This window comes from Odontesthes bonariensis, chromosome 1 (genome assembly GCF_027942865.1).
Source record: "Odontesthes bonariensis isolate fOdoBon6 chromosome 1, fOdoBon6.hap1, whole genome shotgun sequence".
NCBI classification, from domain to species: domain Eukaryota; kingdom Metazoa; phylum Chordata; class Actinopteri; order Atheriniformes; family Atherinopsidae; genus Odontesthes; species Odontesthes bonariensis.
The window spans coordinates 2,983,707-3,011,002 of NC_134506.1; the positions used below are offsets into that span (position 1 = coordinate 2,983,707).

The window sequence follows — 27,296 nt, forward strand, 5'->3', positions numbered from 1 at the left end:
GGTGTGAAGAGTATTTCAAGCAATATGTAAAAAAATGTTCCAGAAAAAGATCCCCTACCCTGCCTTTAACTACAGGCTTTGAAATTAATTAATCAAAATTAATCGCATTTTAATCGCATATACTTTATCCTTTAGAAAATTAACATTTTCAACAATATTTCAACAAACACAGAACATATCCCTATTTGAAATCTGAATGTAGCATGCATGAAAACACAGTATATAGAATCTTGGATGTTAAGCTGCGTTGGGCCCCCGTTAGCTTCCACGCTAGCTGCTACATGTTTAGCGTTGAGGTGATATTTGAGGCTTGATACGCTGCGGTGATACGCAAATTCCTTGTTGCATAATCTGCACACAACCACGCTCTTGTCGACGCTTCCATCCGTCTGTATTTAAAAAAAATAAATAAATTATAGTGTGCGATTAAAATGCGTTATTTTTTTTAACGCGCAAATATGTGTGTAGTTAATCGAAATTAACGCGCTAAAGTCCCAGCCCTAATTTTTATAGATTAAAAGGTGTCTTTTCAGGTTCTGTAAAGTGCGTGTGCTTTGCAGCCCGACTGGACAGAACTCCAAACATACTCCATCAGGCTACATCTACATTAAGACTGGTACACTTGAGGTTTTTTTTTTTTTGCAGGAGTCTTGTGACTTTGTGCTGCTATTTCCACACTCGCTAATCACTACAAAGCGTAGATATTTTTCCCCAGAGATGGAAGCAACCATGAACCTTATTTGGGGCAGTAAGCCTGTGAAACCTGCCTGGGGTGTGCCCTGTCTCTGGGTTAAAGTCCCAGAAAGCCTGAGCTGCTGTTCTGATCATTTCTGCTACAGGAACAGATACTATTTAAAGATAAAATATGGTCGAGGATGAGTCCCTGCCTCCGGTGGAATGGTTTGAGTATCTCAGGCTTTCTTGTTCGCAGGTGGGCTTTTTTATACCTTTAATGATAGGACAGTTGGAGAGAGACAGGAAGCAGGGGGCAGAGAGAGGGGGAAGACATGCAGCAAAAAGGGCCGTCCGGTGCGGGACCCGAACCGGGGCCAGCTGCAGCGAGGACTGCAGCCCCTGTACATGGGGCGGCTGCTCAACCGACTACGCCACCGACCGCCCCATGTTTTGAATTCTAAAAGAGAATTTAGAGGACAGTACTACCTCCTTTTTTTTTTTTTTTTTGTTTTTATTTGGTCTCAGAGACCAGTGACCAGGGTCCTCATGTACAAAGGGTGCGTACGCACAAAATAGTTTTTCACGTTAACGATCAAATGTATCAAGAGCGAAAAGACCGTGGAAATGTGCGGTGCCTCACGCCAACTTCAGGGCTGGCGTACGCACTTTTCTACAGCTGTTGATACTTTGGCGACACTTAGAGGTGATGTTGGGAAACTGTTATAATAAATAAATGTGAAAATAATTAGTCCTCAGACAGTGGCTGTGTTCGAAACCCCCTACTACAGAGGTCTTCAACAGGGGGTCCGCGGAGGTACTGCAGGGGGGTCGCGAAATCTTTGGTTGATTAGACGATTTTTTTAAAAAAAAATAAACATTTAAAATTTTTTTTTTTTTTTCCAAACAGTTTTTTCTCACAAATTGTGTGCAAACATGTGCCATCCACAGATGGTTTGAGGATTCATTGTCCCATCTACATGCAAACACTCTGGAGTCTAAATCCCGCCGGCGGGATTTTTTTACACATCTCCAAAAACACATCTGTAACTCTGAGTTTTTGTCATTGAAACATATAAGTGACACCATTAAAAACCTTGAAACTTCTAGTTTTCAAATATATATATATTAAAATAAATTATATAGGTGGCCCTTTTTAAAGAGATGTGAACAGAAATCTTTGGATTTTCTGTAGTCTCAGACTGCAGCAGCCTCCTAGGCCACACCTATCGCTATTCACATGTAAAGTACCAGGTGATTGAGTGGCTATTCACAGGTGAGAACACGCCCCATTCAACCAGCAACTTGGTTTCAGTCACGTGGTCGTAAGGGGGCGCGGTTTTCAGATGGTTGTCAGGAAGTGAATTCTGCCCATAGAACTGCAAGCAAGATGCCCGTGTTTTGTGCTGTTTACGGCTGCTCCAACCGTTCTACCCGTGAAAAGGACAAAAGTTTATTAGAATACCAAAGGTGGTCGTACACAAAGGTGAGAAATATAAAAAGCTAACAGAACAACGCCGTAAAAAATGGATTTTAAACCTACGTCTGCAGTCGGGAGGAGCAGAGTTTGTTTACTCATGTCTGCAGCGATCACTTCGTCAGAGGTATGTTTGCTAACTGCTAACTTTGTTTTTGTGGCTCTGTTTATATAGCATTGGGTTGTTGTTAAATACTCATTTACTTAGTAATGATTATTAAGTTTCCGGTAGTCTAATATGGGCTTCATTGTGACTTTTTAGGCGTCCCTGGCGCTTGGGGTGACGTTGAGTCGGTAGACTGGGCTCCGACGGTCAAGCTCGGTTATGAAACCACTAAGCCGAAATCCAAGGCATCTCTTCAACGAGAGCAAAGGATAATCTAATGTTCCATTCCCACTGATGCCCTCTGATTGTGGGTTGTCAGCTGGATGCTCGGCTGTCTGCATCAGATCTGCGCTCATACCCGGGCTCTCAGCTGTCTGTTGGAGATCCAACATAGCCACTGCACATGCCGACCGTGTTTGTTGCTCAAGTCCTCCTTGAGCTTCATCCTTTGCTCTCGTTGAAGAGATGCCTTGGATTTCGGCTTAGTGGTTTCATAACCGAGCTTGACCGTCGGAGCCAAGTCTACCGACTCAACGTCACCCCAAGCGCCAGGGACGCCTAAAAAGTCACAATGAAGCCCAGATTAGACTACCGGAAACTTAATAATCATTACTAATTAAATGAGTATTTAACAACAACCCAATGCTATATAAACAGAGCCACAAAAACAAAGTTAGCAGTTAGCAAACATACCTCTGACGAAGTGATCGCTGCAGACACGAGTAAACAAACTCTGCTCCTCCCGACTGCAGACGTAGGTTTAAATCCATTTTTTACGGCGTTGTTCTGTTAGCTTTTTATATTTCTCACCTTTGTGTACGACCACCTTTGGTATTCTAATAAACTTTTGTCCTTTTCACGGGTAGAACGGTTGGAGCAGCCGTAAACAGCACAAAACACGGGCATCTTGCTTGCAGTTCTATGGGCAGAATTCACTTCCTGACATCCATCTGGATTTCGCGCGTTCGCGATGCAGCACTGTGACGTCACGTGAAACCCTCCTATTATCACATGGAGAGTGACAGGGGGGTGGGGGGAATCAGGGGTGTTACACACTCATCTAATTTGTATTCAACTCTCAGAGACAATGCCTGGAGTCAGAATTACTTTTTTACAGTTTGTGTGAAAACAAAAAAACATTTCTGACTGCACTTTTTACTTTTATGCAGCCAACACTTTTGTTTACAAGGTTCAACCTTCAAAAGTCTTGGCTAGTGTTAGATTCGGTTCTTTTAGTAGGAGGCTCAAGAACGGACCGAAGTAATTCAAGTGAAAATGAAGTGTTTATTGGTATTCACACATCAAAGCATATCAGCGCTGGGCTCAGTGGAACAGAGCTCCCGCAGGAAGTCTGTCAGACTGGCCATGATTTCCGGGTATCATGTTTATTTATAGTGTCATAGGTTGGACTCACATTCGACCGAGTATGATTGGACATGAGTAGGTTCAACATGCTTCGTCATATTCTCTGGATCAGCCAAACAGTGTGTGTGTGTGTGAATCTGCCCTTGCTTTCCCAGGCTTTCCTAATTGTTTTGTCTTTCTACTCCTGGATCACTTTAGGTCAAATGGAAAAGTACTGAGACTATTTCATTCATAATGTCTAAGAACAAAGCCAATTTTAACAATCCCCCTTTTGAAGTGATTTTATCATTTCAACTAATTCAGTCAAATAACTGAGGTAGGACTGTCATTTTCTGTATTGTGTCACATCTGTATTAGCAGTAGCAAGACTTTAGCAGCCACCCCCCAAACTGCAAGAGCCACTTACCTTTTGAGATGTAGCACAACCAGTTAGGAGACATCTGTCATCCCCCTTTTGATGTGACTTCATGTGTTATTATGTAAGCTTATGTGAAAGCTGTTCATCATTGCAATTAAAGCAGCAAGCAAATCTTCATTGCACAGGCATGGAAATAGTAAACATAATTCTAATGCTTAAGCTACACCTTCAAATCCGGACTATTCCATCATTTTACTCGGAACAGAAACTCTTTCCGAGAGGGTTAAGACCTTCATAAGTCACTGATTATAACTCTGCAAATGAGCACATTTCTTAGAAAATAATAATTTGCTATATGTATTGTGTGTATGTGGCCCCGAACCTATCCTCTGTGTGGACTTTTTGTTCATTATGGCCTAAAACCTTATGTGGTTAGCAAGGCCTTGCTTCCCCATAAGTACCATAACAACACAATACTGATTTATCAACAAATGTCACATCATTTCTATTCTACTGACACTCAAACAGTGCATAAGGCAATTAACATTACCAGCAGGCTCGTCCACCGTTTGCAGCGAATAGGAGCGAAAACCCGATGGCTTAACCGGGAAAAATTCACCTATGGCCCCTAGTTGCACTTGGCGACCGACCAACTTATTACCGTTCAAAGTCTAAGGTCCCGCTCCAAACAGCCGAGTCACCCCACTGGCAATTGACATTCTAAAAATGATTCATTATCAGCCTTTAAGAGGAATTAGCTAAACACTTTAAAAATGAAATACAACAAATATAATTTTAACCAAGGCTCGACTATATGAGTATATTAGCCTCTTGAACAATTATGATTAACTTTTCTTTTAAATGATATATCTTTCTTAGATGACCACATGACGAGTCGTGTGGTCTCTTGTGGTCCAATCCTGTCGGTGCTCTGTTTTCCTCTTGGCTGAACGTCTGTTCAGCATTCTGATCCAGAACTAATCTTGGAAGGAGAGGTCACCAGTACGTCGCTTCCTTGAGGGATATTCAGCATCCCTTCCCTAACTAATTTTCTTTTGTGACAATTTTGTTGTGTAGTTCTCCACCATCATCTTGGCATGATGGGCAAGGCCTCCCAGAACTCAAGCTTATGAGTCCTCCGGCCGTACGTCCTGTAGTGGTTCTGAAGCTGTGGAATAATATTAGCAAATCTCGCAGCGCAGTAGTGCAAAATGTCATTTGCACTGTATTTCTATACTAGGGTATCTCTCTTTGATAGGTTCAATTTCAATGCCCAATTCATTCTTTATTTATTTATTTTTCATATGGACCCCAAACAAAACCAAAGTCAAAATAAACAAAACAAAAGAAAATCAAAGAAATAACAAAATAAACAGAACCCAAAACAAAACAACTGGCCAGTTGGTATAACCCTTGCTTTAAGGAACCAGAATAGTCATCAACCTGCTGTGCAGCTTTAATGAGAAATCCAGTACCATCTCCTTATTTTGCTGTTTAAAAAATTAAATTATCTAGGGAACACATCCTCACGATCCACATCAACACAGTTGGTATAATCCTTCTTTATAGGACAACACCAGAATTCTCACCAAGTTGCTGTCCAGCATTCATGAGATCTTCTGTATTATCCATTTATTCTGCTGTGGAAAATCATTTAGACAGTTTTGGGCTCATGACAACACACAAACAACACTCAACACCAGACAACACAGGTTAGGACAACAGATGACAACAGCTGACAAACATATATTGCATTTCTGGATTTGCTCAAGCAAACTTCCTGTTTCCATTAGGGCCTAAGTATACAAACAGTGGTCTTCATATTATGAGTTTGATTCCATGTCTTCCTCTTCCAGGTCCGGGAAGTCTTAATGCAAAAGAAGACACAAACACACACAGAATTTTTGGGAAAACTTGAGAAGTTTGAATGATTAATTGTTAATTAATTGCCGAACTGCTCCGCTGCAGTTTCTCCTCCTGTGTTGTTGTTTGCTGCAGGACAGAAATATTTGTGGTTAGATCTCATTTTGGGAGCAGCACAGCATCAAGAAAGCAGACATTTCTTTTCCATGCCTAACTGATTAAGTTGTTTTGGATAAATATTGTCTGTCCTCTCTGAATTCAGGTCAGAGCGTTAAAAAATAAAATTTCAGCATAACCTGCTTTATTCTTACTTGTTAGTTAGTAATAATGTTGTTTAATTTTTACCAGTGGCTGTTTCGTGATGCTGAGCCGTACACAGATAGTTCAGGATCAGCATTAAGTTTTTTCCGGTTCTAATTGAATCAGAAACACCTCATGTGGTATCAACGGTGTGACATCAGAGCTGTTCCTAACCATAACATGATACCATAACATGTTTCCATACAGATATTAAAAGCCTAGTTTAATTTTATTTCTTTATTTATCCTAATTCATCCTTTATTTTTCTTTAAGGATCACATTGTGGTCCCTGTTTCCAGTATGTGTGGCGTGTGTGTGTGCGTGGCTTTATATGTGAGTGTGCATGTGTCTGTATGTGGCCTTGGGTTTCACTGCTTCGTTTGATCTGAAAGCTCTTTGTTCTATATTTTCTTGGGTTGAGAAGTGCTATATAAACTGCTATATAAATAACGTCTGATTGATTGATCGATTTAGTGTAGTAGATTAAAAACTTTCTGGTCATCTCTAATGGAACGTCTTCCGATGACCCAAAACACCTAATTACAGAACATTTCATTCATCCCATTCATATCCATTTTCTTTCAACCACAGGCACTGACTCAGCACAGTTTGAATTTCCATCACGCCACCTACTGGCGTCCTTCTCCTCCTCCCTCAGGTAGCCCTTGTCCCCCAAGCCGTTAGTGCCCCCTTTGGGAACTCCCCCTTTGGGAACTCCTCAGCCCCCACTCACCATGGCTGTCGCTTGGCAACCGAACCTTGTTTCCCACATTCACACAAGTCCTCATAGTGTCCCAAAAAAGCTATGGACAGGGTATTTTCTCCCCGTCCAGGCCTCATGTGGGACAACCTGAAAACATTCATATATAGGTCATATAGTATATATCATATAAAATAGTAGGTAAAATAATGCATAATATAATGCATAATAGGGATAGCTTCAGACAAAGTTAAGTCTGTGTCTGCATAGATCGTTATTTTGGCTAACCAAGCTGCACTCTGCTCACTGTTTTTAAATGCGCCTTAAAAACAAACCTTGACTTGCCTTGTTATGGCTCAGTCTTTGCTGCAGCTGTCCTTTCTGTATTCTTCCAATGGATTTAAATCTATTTGCTTTTTTTTGTTAAGGGAGCATATTAATTATTTCATAGATCTGCTGCAGTTAACTAGTTAAATGATTTAGTTAAATAGTCAAATGGTTTACTTTGAATCTAAATATTGCTGATAACTATTGACTATTGAATTGGTGACCTGAGGCAGAGGAAATTCCGAGCAGCTAAAATTTTAAAGTCAAGTTAATATCTCCTAATAAGAATAAAGGCTAAGCCTCAATAAATTTAATATGATATCAAATTGTTTGACATCTGACTGTCTGGCCGTGATATTAAATCCTAAATCCTGGTTGTTTAATCTGTGTCACATGGTCTGACTGCCTGCTCTCAGTCCTGTTTCAGGTGGAATCATAAAGTTTCACTTTGTAGAACATTTTTTCAGATTATATTTTAATTAAAGGAGCAAATATCCTAAACACTCTGCTTGTGTATTTGACTTTAGCTCTTTAAGAGAGCTGTTAAATCCTATTTCAGCAACAATTTGTATGAATGTCTCAAACACTGTTCTTCCTGGATTTATTGTTTTTTATCTCATCTCTGTGATTTTTCATTGTAAAGCTGTTTTCAGTTTATCTACATACTTTGGTGTCTTTCCCAATCATATGCATTTTAAAATAGATGGATGAATCAATACTATTTGCTCTAATACAAAATTAAACCTATATTATAATCAGTATATCATTATAAACTCAGGCCAATGATCACCCAGAGTCTGTTTGGATTGTTCTCACTCTCAGGGCTGAATGAGAGAAAAAAAGGGAGCAGGGTTGAGAAAAGACAATCTTAGGGTGTGAGCATTTATGATAAAGAGAACAACTATAAAATTAAATTGGGAATATTATGGCTCAAAAAGCGTTTGAGGCTTTTCATTATTCCTGTGATGCTGCTGCACAGCTGATCTTTAGTTAGTAACTTCAGGCCTCAGGCCAAGCCTCCAAATCTGTTAATTTTTTCCTTATAGGTCTCTTATTAGTGCGTTGATGCTGAAAAAAATTATTAACTTTTGTCAAACTTTGGGATCAAATATATCATATATCAACTTTTTCCTTCTGTATCATGCATGTGCTTGATTCTTACTCTCTCGTTTGTTTTGAAAACATTTTGAACACACACACTCAGCCTCAGTGGAGCAAACTCACACACTCTTTTTTCTGCATTTCTCCAGTCCAATTTATCTGTCCCTCGTTTTTCTTCTCACCTCGGGACCATTTCTTCCATCTTTCATTCAATTTTTTTTGTGACATATTCACACCATAAAAATACTGTTTTCCCCGAACAAAGCGACCCGTATAGCACGCGCAGCCACTTGTTCTCCCCCCTTTTTATCTATACCAAACCCCAATATTGAACAGAAACCACTCGAGATCTGCTGGCGCAGTCAAATTTCTTCGAGCGGCGAACCCCACCCCACAGTTGCATGAAAATTAAAAAATCTGACCCTGTGTCCTACAGTATAAATTTATTCTTGTCAGACCGACTATGTCTCGGAATTATAGACCGCTTCGCACTCCGGGAGACTCAATCCCTCGTTCTAACTTCCGTCAGAGGAGAATCTTTCCGTGTCGGAATTAGACCACTAATTTTATTTATTTAGTTTACCCACATATTTGGGATTTTATAACCTACTTCGGCCACACTTAGCTATTAGTGCACGGAAAATAATTTTGAAGACAAGTTCCCCTATTGGGATATTCATTTATAAAATGAATTTATCTTGTCACTTTGTTCGAATTCACTTGTCAGGACACTTATTTACTTTCCCTGTGTGAAAGTATGTGTTTAAACACTGGACGTGTTACCATTCAATGCAAACATCAGACAGTACATTAACACTTGGATCTACGATGACCAGAGGACAACTCAATTCAGACAACTTCAATTAGTTTACCCAATATGCAGAAATTTCACATTTAGTCATTAAGTGGTGTTCTGCTCACCTTAATCTTGGCGCCTGATTGTCTGAATGAAGTCGTCTCTCCTATCACCTCGAGGCGTCCTCCCTCGGACGGGGTCGGTCGCACGGAACGGTGGTCCTTTAGCCTTCGAACCTCGTGTCACGGCACCATTTTGTTAGATTCGGTTCTTTTAGTAGGAGGCTCAAGAACGGACCGAAGTAATTCAAGTGAAAATGAAGTGTTTATTGGTAGTCACACATCAAAGCATATCAGCGCTGGGCTCAGTGGAACAGAGCTCCCGCAGGAAGTCTGTCAGACTGGCCATGATTTCCGGTTATCATGTTTATTTATAGTGTCATAGGTTGGACTCACATTCGACCGAGTATGATTGGACATGAGTAGGTTTAACATGCTTCGTCATGTTCTCTGGATCAGCCCAAAACAATGTGTGTGTGTGAATCTGCCCTTGCTTTCTCAGGCTTTCCTAATTGTTTTGTCTTTCTACTCCTGGATCACTTTAGGTCATAATGGAAAAGTACTGAGCCCTATTTCATTCATAATGTCTAAGAACAAAGCCAATTTTAACAGCTAGATATATTTATAGTGTGTTTTCTTGCACTGTTTGAAGACCTCTAAAACTTGTTTTTTTGTACAGTTGTGTTTCCCCTCAATTTAAATAAAACTTGTTTGTATTACATTCACTTCACTCTCATATTGTTTTTTGTTAGGCTTTTCAGAATACGACCATATGTGTCACTTTTGCATAGATGTTTACAGTTAGTTGAAATACTTGAAAATGTCAAGGTGGTGACAACTGCCTCAAAGTCTCTGAAAAGGCCTTTGAATAGCTCAGTGTTGTATGCAAGATGTTTGTTTATAAATGGCAGTGGCACGGCCACCCTGTACCTTGCACATGTTTAAAATAAAAACATGAATATATTAACCTGTGTATTATTTGAATAGTTTAGTATTGAATGTACAATAACAGAGGACCTATGTTTATACACGGGACTAGGCCCCGTTAAATATAAAACACAATTGTATGCCATATAAATAGTAGGGGTGCTACTCCCTGCTACAACTCTCCATCAGTTTGGGGGTCCCTGGCCTGTAAAACGTTGAAGACCCCTGCCCTACTACATACTTGCAAACGGCATACTCATCGATCAGACAGTATGCAGAGCGTTTACCCACAATGCACTTCGCTCCTGCCCGAGCCGAAATCAGCTTCAGGCCGGCTGATCTATAAACTCTGTAAATATATAACTTTAGCAACATTTGAAACATTTTCAGGCGAAATAGTAGTCGTTTAGATCCCCAACGTGTTGAAAACCTGACAAAATACCGACAATTTACAATTTTCTTCCCACGAATTCGGCGCTACTAAAGCTAGCCGCAGTGAGTAATGCACTTCCGGTTATTTTCACAAAATAAAATACCCGTTGCCTTTTATCATAGGGAAAGCCATTACAATGCAATTGGTGCTTTTGTTTTGAAAACAGGAAGTGAACCTACCCTCGTTGTAGCTAGCTTGAAACCACAGATCGACTCTCTGCCACAGATTCTATAAACTGCCGTTTTGACAGGAAATGACGATCAGCGACGTCAAGTTACGTTGCATCTTGGGTAGTTTGAGTATAACCACAGCCATTATAACGAACAGCCTTGCCACTCTGTATTAAGCCCCATTGTACCGGCTTTTTGGCTGCAGTTCCACCAGAATTCCACTGGGGGCGTCGGTGGAGACCAGAATGAATGGGGCCCAATGGAGCTAGATGCTACAAATGGTCAGTTTCACCTAAGTCTCCTCAAGAGCGCTCAGATTTGAATGTAGTTTCTGAGAGCTCAACATGGGTTTCAAGTAAAAAATCTGCTGAACGAGTACATATATCCCTTTGATTTCTTACAGGTTGGCTTCTTGTTGTCCACCACGCGCTAGCATTGTGCTAATGACAGCGCTCGACCAGAATTACGACCAGAGGCACCGCTTGACGGCTGGCTCCATACCAAGCGACAACAGAATTAAGATGGACTTTTTCCGCTTATGTTACCACAGCCTAAGAATCTGTGATGTTACCACACATTCTCTCTTACTACAGCTCTTCCTTGAAAACGCTGCTGCCTTTGAGACCAACAACAAGCAGGATTGTTGCCGTAAAGCGGCATCTCCGGTCGTAAGCTATGTATGACGTCATATACACTTCAAATCCTTTTTTTAAGCAAATGAGTGGCTCTAAAAATCTAAAACTCAGCCATGGGCATTTTCTAAACATCCTCTTTCTAAAACAACATTTGAATTACTAGAGAAAAAATTATATCTTGAGATAAGGGCACGAAAGGGCGTATAGCTCCATAGGACTCCATTCATTCTGGTCTCCAAAATTGAGCGCCCCACGTGGAAAAAGGGTGGAACTGCAACCAAAATCGCCTCGTTGTAAACCGGAAATGCACCGTGAGTGGCGTATCTGTACTATTATAGAATCTGTGGTATAACAAGTAACCTCATGACCAGAGTGGTGTAAAAAGATGTATTACTCTATAGCTCTGCTCATGACGAATACAGTGAACCCTCGTTTTTTGGCGGGGATTACGTTCCAAAAAGAACCCGTGATAGGCGAAATCCGTGAAGTAGTAACCTTTATTTTTTTTTACAATGAAATACTCCATAATACATTGAAACCAAAGAACAAAACCTTTTTACAGGCCCAAGCATTTGTTTAACAATTAAAAGTACTGTATAAACGTTTTTTTTTTTTTACAAATAACTACTGTAGCCTACTGTAAAATAATCATTTTAATCATCAATACGAACTGAAGGCTTCAAATTGCGGAGATCAGCACCGCCCAACCGCGACCCGAGTCGTTGGATTAGAAGGGGAGAAAATGAAAAATGATTATAAAAAAAAAAACCAAATAGGACAAATAGTGACTCGTGTATTTCACTGCTCTTCTGACTGAGCTGCTGCATCCTGACTCTGCTCTGTAGCGTTTTTTTCTTCTAAAGCCCGCTGTGCAGGTGTGTTTTTTCGAGAGAAGAACTTAGTTATCGGTAGTTGTTGTCGCTCTTTTTTCTTCTGGGCAAAAAGATTTTTATATACCGACATGCCACCATCGATTATGTTTGAGAACTGTAATGTACGTGTACATATTAAACCGCAACGTTATTGACACACAGGTAGAGAAGAAGCGAGAGACTGTTTAGCCAATCAGAATGCAGAACACAATGCACGATGCAAATCCGTGAAGCAGCGAGACCGTGAAAGATGAACCGCGTTATAGCGAGGGTTCACTGTACTCAACATTTCAGCGAATCTAATATGCATCTAGTATACATCCGGGAACTTAAAAAAGTTAAAGTTAGTATGAGTAGTAGGAGTAGTAGGAGAAGTATGCAGTTTGGAACACAGCCAGTGATGTGCACATTTGAGATACATGATCAATTAACACACCCATGTGTCTGCAGTTACACGAGTGGATATAAAAGCATGCAGAGGTGCAATGCATTAAATACAATGGCTGCTTTAGCAGTATTAGAAGACTTTGCAAATGATGCAATTCGAAGAGAGCGTGTGTTCAGAGACAGAGAGGATTTGCTGGCACATGATGGCGACTCATCAGCCGTTTTGAGGGAAATCCTCCTGGAACTGTGTGCAGAGCTGTGGCCGGCGTTGGAGCGCAACACAGCGAGGAGCCATGCGCTGCCTGTGCCCACAGGTGATGTGCACACTGGGGTTCCTATAGCAACCGGGGCATTCCAGAGGCAGCTGGCCAACCGATTGGGACTGTGCCAGTCTACCCTGAGCCGAGCCATGCCAGCCGTGTGGGACAGAACTATCCGCATCTCAGCCACGTATATCAAATTCCCACAATGCAGTTGAACAGGCCAACATTAAAACTCAATTTGAAGCGAGAGCCGGTTTTGCAATCGGATCTATCGACTGCGCACACATTGCAATAAAAGCGCCATCACATGATGAATTTGTATGTTAACAGGAAATATTTTAATTCGATCGATGTACAGATCATAAGTGATGCGTAAATGCAATTAACCAACATTGTGGCGAGGTGGCCTGGTTCAACGCACGATTCATACATTCTGAGTAACAGCATCATTGGGAACAGACTACAGGGTGGCACTGTGCGTGATGGCTGGCTTCTTGGTGAGTAACTTTATTTGTGTAATTGTCCAAATATTATTCCTCGTGACGTGCATTGAGTATGTGCGCCCCCAGTTTCTATCCCGTCTTCACAGCATCATAGTAGGTGGTTAAAGTTAGTTTCTTGCTGTTTTTGCTGGTTAAACTTCAGCTTAAGATCTTTCTAACAAGCCCCTGATCGTCTCTGTGGGCAAATGTTAATAACCCCGTGCGTAAAGTGTAAAATGTCTTAATCAGCCTCGACTTTTCCCCGGCGCACTTCTGCACGTTACTGTATGAACACGTTGTTGTGAGTTACACAAAAACATCGGTATTTACCTTGAGGGTAATCAGAGGCACCCACATGTGTTCCCACCACCCCTGAGAGAGCAGTGTCACCCATAGTTGCACCAACTCTTTGTTCAAACAGAGTCGGCCCCTCTTCTCCTGTCCCCCCGCCTGTTTTGGCCACACTACGGCGGTGGGCAGCCAGTCTCCTCTTCACCTCCACCTTAATGTGGGACCACTTCTTCTTCACCTCCACCTTAATGTGGGACCACTTCTTCTTCACCTCCACCTTAATGTGGGACCACTTCTTCTTCCCCTCTGCTTGTGAGGCTTCTCAGACCCCACAGCATTGACAGCCTCAGGCTCTCCCACCCACTCTTCTTAGTTTGCTGCTTATGCCGGAGGACAGCGTGCCAAAGAACACATTTTTGCGGGCCTCCACTTCAGAAAGTAGCATCAACATCTCGCTTTCTGTGAAGTTCTGATTTTTTGCTGTCTTATTCATTCTTTTTTATTTATTTTCTGATCGTACACAGAGGGGAATCGCAGGTGCAGGGCTCATTTAAATATGATTTGCATGTTTAAGTAGGGGCGTGGACAGGGAGGAGTCGGGTGCTCCGACATGCGCTCAATTCCACGTTGATTGGGATGTACAAACAAAATGTGCTTGGAATAATGCGTACGCACGGATTCCTACATCCGGATATTTTTGTGCGTTGGAGGGCATTTGGGTTTGAGCGTACGCCATGTTTCAGTAGGAAATCCACGCAAGTCTTTGTACATGAGGCCCCTGGAGCTTTGAGGGACTCACTGAATTTCTGACTTCTATTTGAGCAGCTCATTTAGCTCTTTGTGTTCCACTTTTATCTATGACATCACCAGTAGCCTTTTCTATTCTTTTAAGCTGGAAAAACACATTTTTATACAAATAAGTTTCTTTTTTGTGTATCAATAACCATAGCAAGTGTTTTAGCAAATACCCACCAGGTTAAAGTGATGAGTAGCTTTTCATGATGAAGCTCAACAACAACCTGGGAAGTTGTAGTTTAGACCGATGGCACCTTATTGTGAGCATGAAAACTACGGCCCCCCCGTCTGACCTGGGGTGGGAGCTGCTGGGTGGGCCTCGAAACAGTTCTTGCACAGTCCATAAGAACTACTCAAAGCTAAGCACACAAATATGGCAGCTCACTGGGGGTTCTACTCTGAAAAGGGATTTCATCTTTCAGATAAAGCTCGACTTGTGCTTTGCAGCGAGCACCATGTCTAAAGCCAAGCTACCAGAGAAGCAGGGCTCTCCCCAGGCTGCTGTGGTGGCGTCTTCTCCTGAGAGAGCTGCGACTCCCGTCCGGAAGAATGTTTCAAACATCCTCAGGGCACCGACAACTTGCTCAAAACCTTTGGGTTACACCCAGTTACACGTCATCTGCCTTGAAAACACCTCAGGATCCGTCGAGTCGCTGCCCATCTTTGGCCGCAGGCTGCAAACCCATCTGCAGGAAACACTACCCAGATCCGCCCTCTGAGGACATCACCTGTTTCGTCCCAGCTCCTTACGCACTTATTTGTTTCCTAAATTGTCTTCCCATTTGTCTCGGTACCTAACTTACCGCACTTACTCTAGCACTAGTTATGCTCTTAGCTGTTTGGTTTTGGAAGGAAATGCACTTGTGATTTCTTGTGACCTGAAGTTCTTTTGCCCACCGATGTGGAACACACTGATTGTAAGTCGCTTTGGATAAAAGCGTCTGCAGAATGACCGTAATGTATGTAATGTAATGTAATGATCCTACAGCAACACACTGGAAGTTTCTGGGGTACCCATTTGGACCCGAGGCGTGTTCTTACCACAGGTATGCTCACATTTGCTGGAAATAAAGCAAGCACACTATTCTAAAACAAAAGACAAAAAGGGATTTTTATTTCAGTAAACTACACAAACACTTTCAGATATACAGTATGCCTCTACAACAGCAAGTGTACTGCTGTTAACCACTATTCAAATTACACTTCAGGCAGTTTACGAGTGCAACAATTTATTTCACGTAAGGCAAGGTGTCGTGTATGTTTTTAAAGCAAAGCAACAGCAAAGTACCACTTATGTACAGGTCATCATCAAAATATTGCTTCATCTGTCAAGTAAAAATATATTTTCAGCTGCTGATTGACTGTTGAGCTCCATAGTAAAAATCACTTTGGGGGGGAGAGTCCGAGGCTCTCATTGGTGGTCTTCACAGTCCTGGGCACTGCTCAGGTGACTCTCCTGCACCTCCAGCTCCTCCGTGCTCACCATCGCAGGACTTATGGCAGCATATCTCGTCCCATGGAACTGACGCAGGTGAATCTGTACACGAACAATCTAAATCAAAAACTATTCCTAAAAACCAAACACATCATGTCCAAGCAGGAGTTTTTCACCTCCCCACTGTCAAACTCTACTGTTCTATGTAATCTGGCTGCTCCTCCTGGAACTGGAATCACAGTCTCGTGTTTTAAATGAAACTTTGGAGTTTTTTTTTGTGCAAAGAGCTGCTCAGTGTGACATCACTGTTAAAATTTCCGTAGGAAAATATCACGTGACAGCTGCAAATAGCTCCATGTAGAGGGCTCAGTCCTTTTCCTTTGTGCGGGACAGGGCAGCCTAAACACATTCTTACTAAATGTCAACGGAATGAAAGCCATTTCAGGACATGACAAGTTTTCTACTGCGTGGCTCAGGTAAACAGGTCGTAGCCCAACCACAGGGTTGGCCATCTGATTGGTCCCCAGTGTGTCCACATGCAGGTGTCCTTGATATGTTCAGTAGTGTGTGTGTGCTGCAGACTGTATAAGGTGCACATATATGTGTGGGCGTCTGTATGAATCTGAATTGTGTTGCTTCTGTTTTGTCTTGTTCAACATGTTGTTTTAGGTTTTCACACATGCAGAGTGCTTTGGAGAACCTCGATGCTGGATAAGTGTGGAGCATTCTGTAGCCCTGATGTTCCCTGTTTCCCACATACAGTCAGAAAAACACCAAGCCCACTAGTGTTTTATAGGACGTATGATGATGATTTAAGAAGAAAAACAAACTCAAAATGGGAACAAATGGTGACAGCCTGGAGCCTTGAACTGTAAAGCAGCCAGACCAGACTCATCTCCAGCCCTGATATCACATTGTGTAGATGGTTCTGTGTCACTAGTTCTGGGAGATGGCAGTGATGCAACTCCTGGAAGGAGTGAATAAGGGTTGAATAAGACCCAGATATCTGCAAGTATGACAGGTAAGACAGTTCCTTCCATAAACAGCATTTTAGAACCAAACTAATCAAATCATTCAGTGATGAACAAACTGCATCCCAAGTATTTTGCTTGGAAAGAAACATTTTGCTCTGCGATCTGAATCCCTTTGTCGCCTGAGAAATGACAGCTGTGACACAGACGTTGTAAATTAGTTGTAAATCTGCAGAAAATGCTAAGAACTGCAGGGTTACTGCAGAAAGCCGTGCAGGCAGCAGCACGTGCGTTACGTGCCTCGTTGTCTTTTCACTGTTACCCTCACACTGAAATACTTCTGAATGACTACAGTCAACCTTTTCTATTAAAAAAAAATCCTCTGCTCCCTCAGAAGGTGGCACACTTCCTGTAGATACATCTCATATCACCCGACAGGAAGCCGAAGCCATTGTGAACAGCACGAGCTGAACAGGGCATACCTGTATGTAGAGGTTGACCTCGGCACTCCTGCACAGGTATGGGAAGTTTCCTCCTGTTTTCAGATGAGCTCTTCTGGCATTGGGATACAGTTTATACATCTCCTCTTTGGCCTCCAGTGACAGAGCGCTCTGATCAAACACCTCAACACCAAGACCAAACAACATTCAGTGGCTTGCAGGAAGAACAGAGATGGAATGAATTTGGTACAGTTGATACTTACATCTATAATGGTCACAGCAATATCTTTTATTTTGTGCGGCTCCACATAAGAGTTCTGGCAGTTGAGTGTTAGCCGTGAAGCTAACTCACTTTGGTTGAGAGTCTCCAGCTAGTCAGACATGGAGCAGAGTGTTAATAATCAAACATGTACAAACTCAAGACGTCTCCTGAACCTGCGGTTAATGTTTGCATGAATGCGGTTAGCTCAGATTTGCATAACGTCACCGACTGGGAGCTTCTTCAGCTGCACCATGGCAACGTTCTTCAATTCCAATTCCACACAGAGCAGATGTGACACCATCATACGCACGTAACGTGTCTGGCAACTGACTCTCACGTGAACACGACCGCCCGCTGATAAAACACGTGCACTACAAAGTTTTTCTGTGGCAACAGAAAATGGAATGTTTTGGGACTACGGGAATCGCAGTAAGACACAAATGAATCTAAAACTGAAATGAAGCCATCGCAGCAAAGTTGTGGACGACAATCCGCTCCAGAGAACAGCAAAGATTTGTCCAGCCATGCAGGAAAAGACTGAGAAGGACTTTTCATATGTTGGCAAATGTTACAAATACTTTGCTTTCAAAGAACCAAGTTGTCCCAGCGTGAGAAAGAGCTAAGTTTTGCATAAAAAGATGCATTGATAGTAGTTATATGAGCACACAGCAGCCTGGTTGTATGGTGGGGTTCCACCCGCTATCCCAAAGGCAGGTAAACATGCAACCCCCCCCACCCAGTCTTTTTTTTTTATATATATATATATATATATATATATATATATATATATATATATATATATATATATATACATACATACACATATATATATACATACACATATATATATATACATACACATATATATATATACATACACACATACACATATATATATATACATATATACATACACATATATATATACATACATATATACATACACATATATATATACATACATATATATATACATACATATATATATATATATATATATATATATATATACATACACATATATATATATATATATACATACACACATATATATACATACACACATATATACACATATATATATATATATATATATATATATATATATATGAATGGCAGTGGCGTCTGTGGTTCGGTGGTGTCTGCTGGACTGCTTTTGGTCAGCGATGTGTTCAGGCTCGCTTGGTGCGTCTGTTTCTTCGTGCGTGGTTTTGAGGTAGTTTGTGGCATCTTCACGCCGTTTCTGTACTGTTCTTCATGTCGTGTCTTTAAGTGATAAAACAGATTAGAAGTGTTCGAATCGCTAGTAACGACTTGTTGGCGGCATGTTTTGCAAATTGGCGTCGTCTGGTTGGTGTTTTTAAATTCAGACCAAAACCACACTATGGAATCCCGGTTCGCTCTTTTCGGCACTAATTCCTCCCTGGGTTGTGTTTCCGTCGTGTTTTCCATCGTACTCTCCGCCTCTGCCATGGTGGTGTTTGTATCCACGCATGCTCCCTCAGTGGTAGCATTGCTGCAGTTACATTGAGCCTTCATTCATTGTTCATACAACGTGTCATTTAAATTTTGAAAACAAAGCAAAGTTTGTTTGGTTTGTTTATGGGTGGGGTGTTACAGTTTACTGTGAGGGTGCTCCTCTGAGGGCTGCAGCCAGGCCAGTTGTCCCAGCTGTGGCTGAGCGGGCCCGATCAGCTGGGCCACCTTTAAAAGGAGGGGAGGACGCCACCGGGCCAAGAATAGTGTTACTATTTATTAATAAATAAATAATTCTTAACATCACCCACTCGTAACCCAAAGTTATCAACCGTTAGTCAGCTTTGCTGTGGGGACATGCTCAAGTGCAGCAACATGCTCCTGAACGCCCCTCTAAGGTAAAAGCTCAGGTGTGTGATCAGCCCGTAATCTGCAGGGATGGTGGCTGAGAAGTGTCAGCTCAACACATGGACATTCATATAACGCTGACTCACACTCTTACACCTCATCCTGGCAGAAAGCGAGCGAAACCGACGCGATATGACGACGAATTTTCGCGAGGGTGTCCTGATATGCAGCGTGACGATTCTGTTGGTTCAGAATGTACTCACCTGAAACACCGAGTTCTCTGGCTCCCTTCGGTTCAGATCTTTGTGCTACAGCTGTTTGGGGTCATAAACCATTGGGTGCTGTTCCAGGGTAAAGATCAGCTTCTCCTCGTCCATTATTCCCTGAGTGATGCTAACCTGTTGCTAACTAGCTTGTCAACAGGAAGCAGTGTGTTAATTTCAACCAATAAGAACGGGACGCCGCCGCGAAATGTCGTCCCAATAGAGACAGCGCGGGCGATTTTATAAGGGGTCGGCGTGATCGCTGGACGGAGCGACATCGCTCGCGGCATGTTAGGACAGGCTGATTGAAAAGTAGCTTTCTGATCACTTTCGTTCGGTCAGGATGAGGTGTTATGTCTTCAGACACATTAACATATGCAACACGATGACATTCAAATGACTCTCCAACTGTAAATGTGCAAAGCATTTAGCATTAGCACTGTTAAAATGTAGCGTCTGTCTCTGATGCTGCAGACACGTCAGTCAGTAACATTCACTAACACACGCAGGTCCACTCACCCGATCTACCATGAAGTCAATTGCGTCGGCCATCTTAGGGTCCACAGGTCCTTTAGCAAAGTTTCCCAGAACGATCTTCTTCAGTAAGAAGGCTGGCATCAGCCAGAAACTGAGGGACAACAGAAATAAAGTATCAACACTGGAAGCCAAGCTGCAGGGGGGGATGTGAGGTGAGCATTAAAAGCACCTGTTTGCTGTCCAAGTCTGGTTAAAGATGGAGGTGTCACTGAAAGAGTTACACAGGACCAAAGAGTGCACTCTGGGAGACTTGTGTGTACACTCAGCAAACTTCTGAGCCAAGAATCCACCAAGAGATGCTCCAAACAGATGGACCTGAGGGGGACACGGGACCCTCATCAGACACACAGAGACGCACCGGAGGGTGAGCAGGATCCAGAAATCAGCTTCACCCGTACCAGAACAAACTGGTGAGACAACGTCTTTGTAAAAACTGTGTTAAGGACAAACAAGTGTTCATACATCTACTTTATTCATCCCTTCTAACATTCATACAAAAAAAACATTTAAACGCCCCTCATGGCTGGTGACTTTACAGCCCAGCATGCACAGCTGAACCCAAATAAAACACGCACAGAGACACTCAGGACCCCCTCAGCTCACAGAGAGGTGAGTCTGCTTTAAAGAGGGGGGGGGCTTACCTTGTCCAGCTGCAGGTGATCCAGAAGCTTCCTAAAGCCATCACAGAACTCCATGAGATCCCAGTACACAGGATACTGCAGCTGGAAAAGAATTGTGGAGGAATCGTGATGTCCTTACAAATCAGCTCAACTGAGTTAGAACTGTGGTCGGCAACGCAGTCTTCCAATGATGATGTGAAAATTCATATTCATACTTCCCATATCAGATACGTTAATTTGGCCTAGAAATCTAGGTCGTTTTGAGAGGCTGAAAATCGAAACTTAATCAGGCCAATCAAATCGTGAGGAGCGGGGTCGGGGGCCGGGCTACCTAGTGACGACAGAGGTGCGACGCTTCAGTGTGTACATTACATTTTATACATTTTTCTTTGCGAGACGAACAGATAACTGCACTTGAGTTTTTCTTGAAAAAAAAAAGGACATTTTCAGAGTTTTGCTCACCATGTACTTTCCGTTGGGCTGACTACGTAATCCTTCTTCATCGCCCTGATTGGTTGTTGCGCCATCCTATTGCGTGGCGTTGAGTGCAGAGGCAACTTAACAGACAACCGTTTATCCCGCCCACACTGCTATCCAGCGTCACTAGACCCCTGTACAGCTTTTTGCTGTAGGCTTGCTAGGCTACCGTTAATAAGCATTTGGGAAGAAAACTAATGTTTCAGCAGTGAAACAGCACCTCTGAGACAAAGTGAAGGAATCAGCAGGGATGATGTCTCACAGTCTTTATGGTTTCATGCAGCAAGTCTGTGCACGGCCCGAGGACCTGACTTACTCATACTTTGATGGCGCAGGGCTTCCTTTAAACAACCTACCAGCCGTCTCCGTCATGTTTAGACTCATCATACACACACTCAACCTCCACTTTGAAAAAACTCAAACACAGATAGATGAATGAATAAAAGAACAAGGTGTGAAGTGTTTAACTCACAGAGATGACTCTGTAACCCCAGCCTGTCAGGGCCAGAACCTGCTGGAAGAACACCTCCGCTGTCCCACTGACGGGGGGAAGCAAGATGATGGGACACCTGATGCTCTTCGGGCCAGCATCATACAGGGACCACACCTTACTGTCATCGTCATCAACTATAATCTGCAGGAGACAGAACCACTGCAACGTGAGCAATTACAACCGGCAAAGTCAGCAAGATTAACCAAACAGGGTGTGACCCCAATTCATTACTGTATATCATCATCTGGATTAAAACAGATGTTTTGCAGGGGTCTTTAATCCTTCATCTGACACATCATTACAATACCCCCAACAAGGTTTTCTCTGTATTTAGCACCACCCATCTTTTCCTCAGCTTGCTACAATGTGGGGATGGTGTTCTTGTAGTAAAGGCGGGTGCTGGATGGCCTAAAAGCTCCATGTTAGTCTCATCTGATCAGAAGTCCTGCTCTCCAGCTCCTTCAGAGTTACCTTTGGCCCCCTGCTGGCCCTCAGATTAATGCCCTGCCTGGTCTGGGAGCTTTGCTAGGCGAGCCCCTCTCTGTGCTGTCGTATTCTTTCCATTTTATGATGGATTTAATGGTGCTCTGTGGAATGTTTGAAGCAGCAGATACTTTTTACAACCCAACCAGGATTTGTACTTCTCCGTAACTTAGCATGGATGTTTTTGGACAACGGGAGAACCCACGCATGGTGAGAACAGGCACACTCCACACAGAAAGCAGCTGGAAGTTGACCTGGGAACCTTCTTGCTGTGAGGAGATGTAGGGAGCAGCAGGGCCTTGAGGCTGCTCCAACCACACATTGTTTAGGACCAGAATGAACTCTGTCTACACAATGAAGAAGATGTGGCAGCATTCTCAGACAGCAGGTTCCAGATAGAGCTTGGGTTTGGGCCACGTACACACAGAATGATATCAAGAGGTATAAGAAGATAAAATTAAAATGTTTATTTCATCACATTTTGTTTACTCCCGGCAGTACGTTTCGCCCAAATTTACCAAAATAAATTCCCCTATTTTAAATGCCGTTTTTTCAAAATGATTTTTTTTGTATTTTTCCAGTGTTAATATCTCAGCCTATGGAGCACCTACTAACACCAAACTTTCCAGTTATACACTTAGCAGTATTCTGAAGAGATTTACAGAAGGATTTGTTGATAAATCATTCCTGGCCTGATTAATGTGACATTATAATAAAAAAAATATGGCGAAGATTTATGTTTTTTAGGCTATTTGGATTTCCTAGGAAATGAAAGCAGATATCCAGAAATCCCTCTGTAATTTCCTTTTCATTTTGTGTGTAAACAAAATTTAAAAAAAAAGAATTTTGCACCTGGCTTTATCATATATCAGATCTATCTTCCAGAAATATATGCAAATGTCTGCATATTTAATGAGATAATGCCTCATTTGCATAATTAAACATACAAATTTATAAAAGTTGTAATACATCTTTTTTCATACTTGTATAAGTAATCAACTGAGGAAGTTTCATGGTGATATCTATTATTCTAAAATATTACCCTATTCACCTGTAGTGTCTCGCCTTAAACCAAACATTTTTGCCCTCAACAGTTGTAAGTGACCTGTAACAAACAACATGATGATTCCTTGCTTTCTTAGGACAGAAAACTAAATGCATTCTGTCCCAAGGCGAAATCAGTCATACCTGCTGCAGTACGATGCAACATGTGACGGCGAGCAGTCTGCATGAGCCACTGCAGTGACTGAGTGTGGCTGGAAGCATGTGACACGTGACTGAACCTCCTGATGAACATCTGCTGTGGGACAAAAGCCCACCCTCCTCACAGGGGGGGACAGCACTTGGTGAAGGTAAAGATTTTATGTTCAGCAACACGCACACACACACACCCTGACACACATCTTAAAATCCTTCACAGACAACAGCGCTGTGCAACAAGAAAAAGAAAGAAAACACTAGTCAGCCAGTGATAACGAGAGGCAGAGGCTTGATTCGCTGCTAGTGGTGTGTGTTAAATCCTCCAGGCTAACGGGAAGCAGCATGAGCAAACAGTTAGGCTGAAAATACAGTTTTCCCAACTGATGATCCAAAACATCTGAAGTTAGCTCGCACACCTCCTACTGGTCACCTACAAATTGCAGCATGTGAACATTAATTTGTGAGGACTCATGGCAGGACGTGCCATGGTAAACGTGCGTGAGCATAGCTACCAGCAGCTGTATGTGCGCACAGCGAGTCCACCAACGCTTCAGCAGGTTTGCACATTTAAAAAGAATTCCTGAGCAGCTGAGACTCAGCTGGAGGATTTTCCTTTCACCTGAAGCAGGCTTTTCATCACAAGTTTATTCTGTCGACACATCTTTGTGATAAACAAGAAAATTCTGCTTTAATCACTTGAAATGACAGATTGGGTAATAATTGTGTATCTTTTGGCCTATGCATGTTTGTAAAGTGAAAATTGTATAGAAAGCCATCTTCTCCAAACCTCATTAAAATGCCAAAATTGTGATTTGACCACAAAATCCTTAAAGAGATCATCTCTAATCCAAAATCTATAACAACGTCCAAACTCATGATCCCACACACAGGCTCTGCTGCTAAATATAGCAAAGACCTCTTGTGCTCCAACAGTTTGAAATGTTCTCACTGGGGAGGGAGCTGAGGGGGAATATCTTTGCAGAAGACTGAACAATTCAAACAGCTGGTTTAATCCAGTTTGTTCCAAAAAGAGGTTCCAGCTTTCTCCAGTTATTGGACTTCCTTCTGTGTTTTTATCCTGGCTACGGGCCTGCTGAACTGTCATCAAGGCCAAACCTGGAGACATTCACTGCAGCAGGAACCTGCAGGAAGGAAGGAAGTCGGATCCATCTTTACAGCATCATACAGTCACAGCTTTTCAAGATTCCCCCACAGAACGCTCCAGGTGTTCAGCCAACCTCGCAGTTCGCAGATGAGCGTGGTCAGAGAGGTTTCTGGTTCTGCGCCTGGCGTACTCCCATCATAAGATGGTTTCCAGCTTAGATGAGGTTGACATAGAGCAGAAAGTTTGTATGACACCTGATCCTTTCATCGATTAGAACAACAAGCAAAGAGATTATATTAAACTGATGCTCATTTTGTAATCGCACCCGACAGATACTAAGAACATTGTTCTCGTGTTTCTGCCCCAGCGCAGCCAAACCAGGACGTGTCCTCCTTGCTACATGACTTTGGGTTTTTAAGCTTTTCTGTTTGTGCTTTACAGCATAAATGCTGCGAAACAGTCAGAGAGTGAGGTTTCTTTGCTTTGATTAGACTTTTATTTGTCCTGAAAGATCCTTCTCTCATTCATTCTTAAGCAGCCGTGAGTTCTCAGCTGATCGAAGCTGCGTCGCTCTGACTTCAAACTGAAACAACTATTCTGCCGATACAACCGAGTTAACCACTTATGGTGGAGAAGAAACATGAAATGACAGAAAGGCGGGAGAGAAACGCAGGGAATTCTGGACCAATCAGAAATGTTCAGCCCTGAAGGTTCAGGATCATCCCAAAAGCCCACCTCTGTTCTGGGGATGTGAGCAGTTCCTGAAGCAGCTGGTCACTTGGAAGAGATGGCCAGAAGAAGCCAGCCAGATGACCTCCCTTCTTATCTGTTCCATCACATGGATAGCACAGACTTACACTCTTCATCTTGTTAATCGGGACAATATACAAAAACTTAAACTGTATCAGTGAATCAGTGAAAGGATTAAGCTTTTTTTTTTTACAAGATTTAATCCTGAACATAAACTGCTCCCACCACTTTATGAGTTCAGTCTAAGTTACCATGGTGACCGAGCCCGGTGGAAAGAGAAAAAGCTGCTTTTGTGACACTGAAGCCTGACAAATTTTCAGCTGGTCTGAGTCAGACCTGACAGTGGGGTCTTTGATCATCAGCCATATTTGCCCATTTAATCATTCTCCAATACAAACATCAGCCCCTGATGTGTTCAGCAGCAAGCACGTGCTGGATGAACTCTCACATCCATTCAGCACCGATGTGTTTACTCTTCCACATGTGCTGGTTCATCCAGATGAAAGCAGATCACCTGCTGCTGGACTTTTTTCACCATATTCATCCTGTGTTGATAACCTTGTGTTATCAGCCCAATTTGGCCACCGATAACACAACTTATTGGAACATCTGTGGAGAAGGTTTGCTGCAGTGCACCACACAACAATGCACATGATGAGCTACTCACCCTCTTCAGGGGCACTGTGCTTCTGAACCAGTTGTAGTCAGGAGACACTTTAATCTCCTCCATCTGCGGACACAGTCGTAGACAAACAGTCACACAAAGAAGGCACAACAACCTCCCACCCTCCGTTCACAGCTTCCACTGGTCCCACTGAGTGAGACAGACCGTGTTGGCTCTCTGGGTTAGCTGGGCTGCTACTGGGAGGCGAGCATCAGGCGGCGACGCTCGGTCAGCACAGCGCCTTTCCGTCCGCGCGGAGCTCTCTCGCCCTCTCTCACCACAGAAGTTCACCGTGTTGGAGCACGAGGCCAGGCCGCTATTATCGCGCTGTTGGTGGAAGTTTAGGTATGGGATGTTTACCCATGTCAGGCTAACATTTTCTCCGGCTGCTGCTTGGTCATATGACTCCCTGCTCACACACTTCCGCAAAGCTCCTGCCGCGACCCGCCCACCGCACTGACACGCGCGGAGGGCAGGAACTCACACTACGTCACAGTCTGCCTCTGAGTATGGATCAAGGCAGCAAGCCAAAACAACCTGTACACCTGTATCACCTACGTTATTTTAATTAGACCGCTACTCCTGCACTACCTGATGAATCCTTGGCTGCATCTGTATACATTTGGATTTATCTGTCATATTTCTATTTATATGTCAGCATGCACAAGACCTGGATCACAAATAAAGCTCTTATCCTTGTTCTTTCTCTGCGGTAAGGTGAAATCTACTGACGCTTTGGGAAGGATCAGGGGCGTGGCTACGGGGGGGGGGGGGGGGGGGGGGGGGCACTGCCCCCCCAGGAACAAGTCCTGCCTCCCTGAGAAATGCTCTGTCCTTGTGTCTTGTCTTGATAGAATAAATGCAGGTGGTGATTTTAAAAAAGCATATATCTGCAAAGTTTATAGCTTTATTTATTTTTTGTTATCGTGTTTCCCCTCCTCCGTAACCTTAACCCCTTGCTGCTGAAAAAAAAGGCTATTTTCACATTTTCAGATGTTTTTGTTATTTATAAAGATGATAAGAAATGTAGACTTAAAGCTGCCGTCGGCAGGTTTTCAAAATTCCGAGTCTAAAGTCGGAAAATTCAAACTGATTCAGGTCCCTCCCCCAACCTCTACCAAGCTCCAAACCGCCCCCCAAACCCCTCCCCCTCTGTGGATGAGGTTGTGCACGTGAGTTCACACCAGTGTGCGCGCACACAAGCTGGGGCAGACTCACGCTCAGCATGATTGGTGACTGTTCTGCTCAGATAATAGATAAATAATAAACCTAACGTGATTGGTTGAAAACAGCCGGGAGCTCTCGATTTTTGCAAGTACGATTACAGGCTTCAGAGGGAGCTACAGAATTCGGGATTTTTCCTAAACAGCCTATTCAATATTCTACTTCCAGA

The 27,296-nt window shown here is 42.8% G+C and overlaps 1 protein-coding gene across 1 annotated transcript; it reads right to left on the minus strand.

Moving 5' to 3' along the window:
• Window positions 1–15,463: 15,463 nt before the first annotated feature.
• Window positions 15,464–26,341, minus strand: spg21 (SPG21 abhydrolase domain containing, maspardin). The gene is made up of 9 exons (XM_075463659.1): window positions 26,069–26,341; window positions 25,907–25,969; window positions 21,681–21,842; window positions 20,753–20,833; window positions 20,281–20,426; window positions 20,094–20,202; window positions 17,489–17,596; window positions 17,268–17,408; window positions 15,464–15,916 (listed from the first exon to the last, which is right to left on the minus strand). Exons 2-9 carry the CDS (start codon window positions 25,967–25,969, stop codon window positions 15,791–15,793), a joined length of 936 nt encoding a protein of 311 aa, XP_075319774.1. The 5' UTR covers window positions 26,069–26,341; the 3' UTR covers window positions 15,464–15,790.
• Window positions 26,342–27,296: the final 955 nt, after the last annotated feature.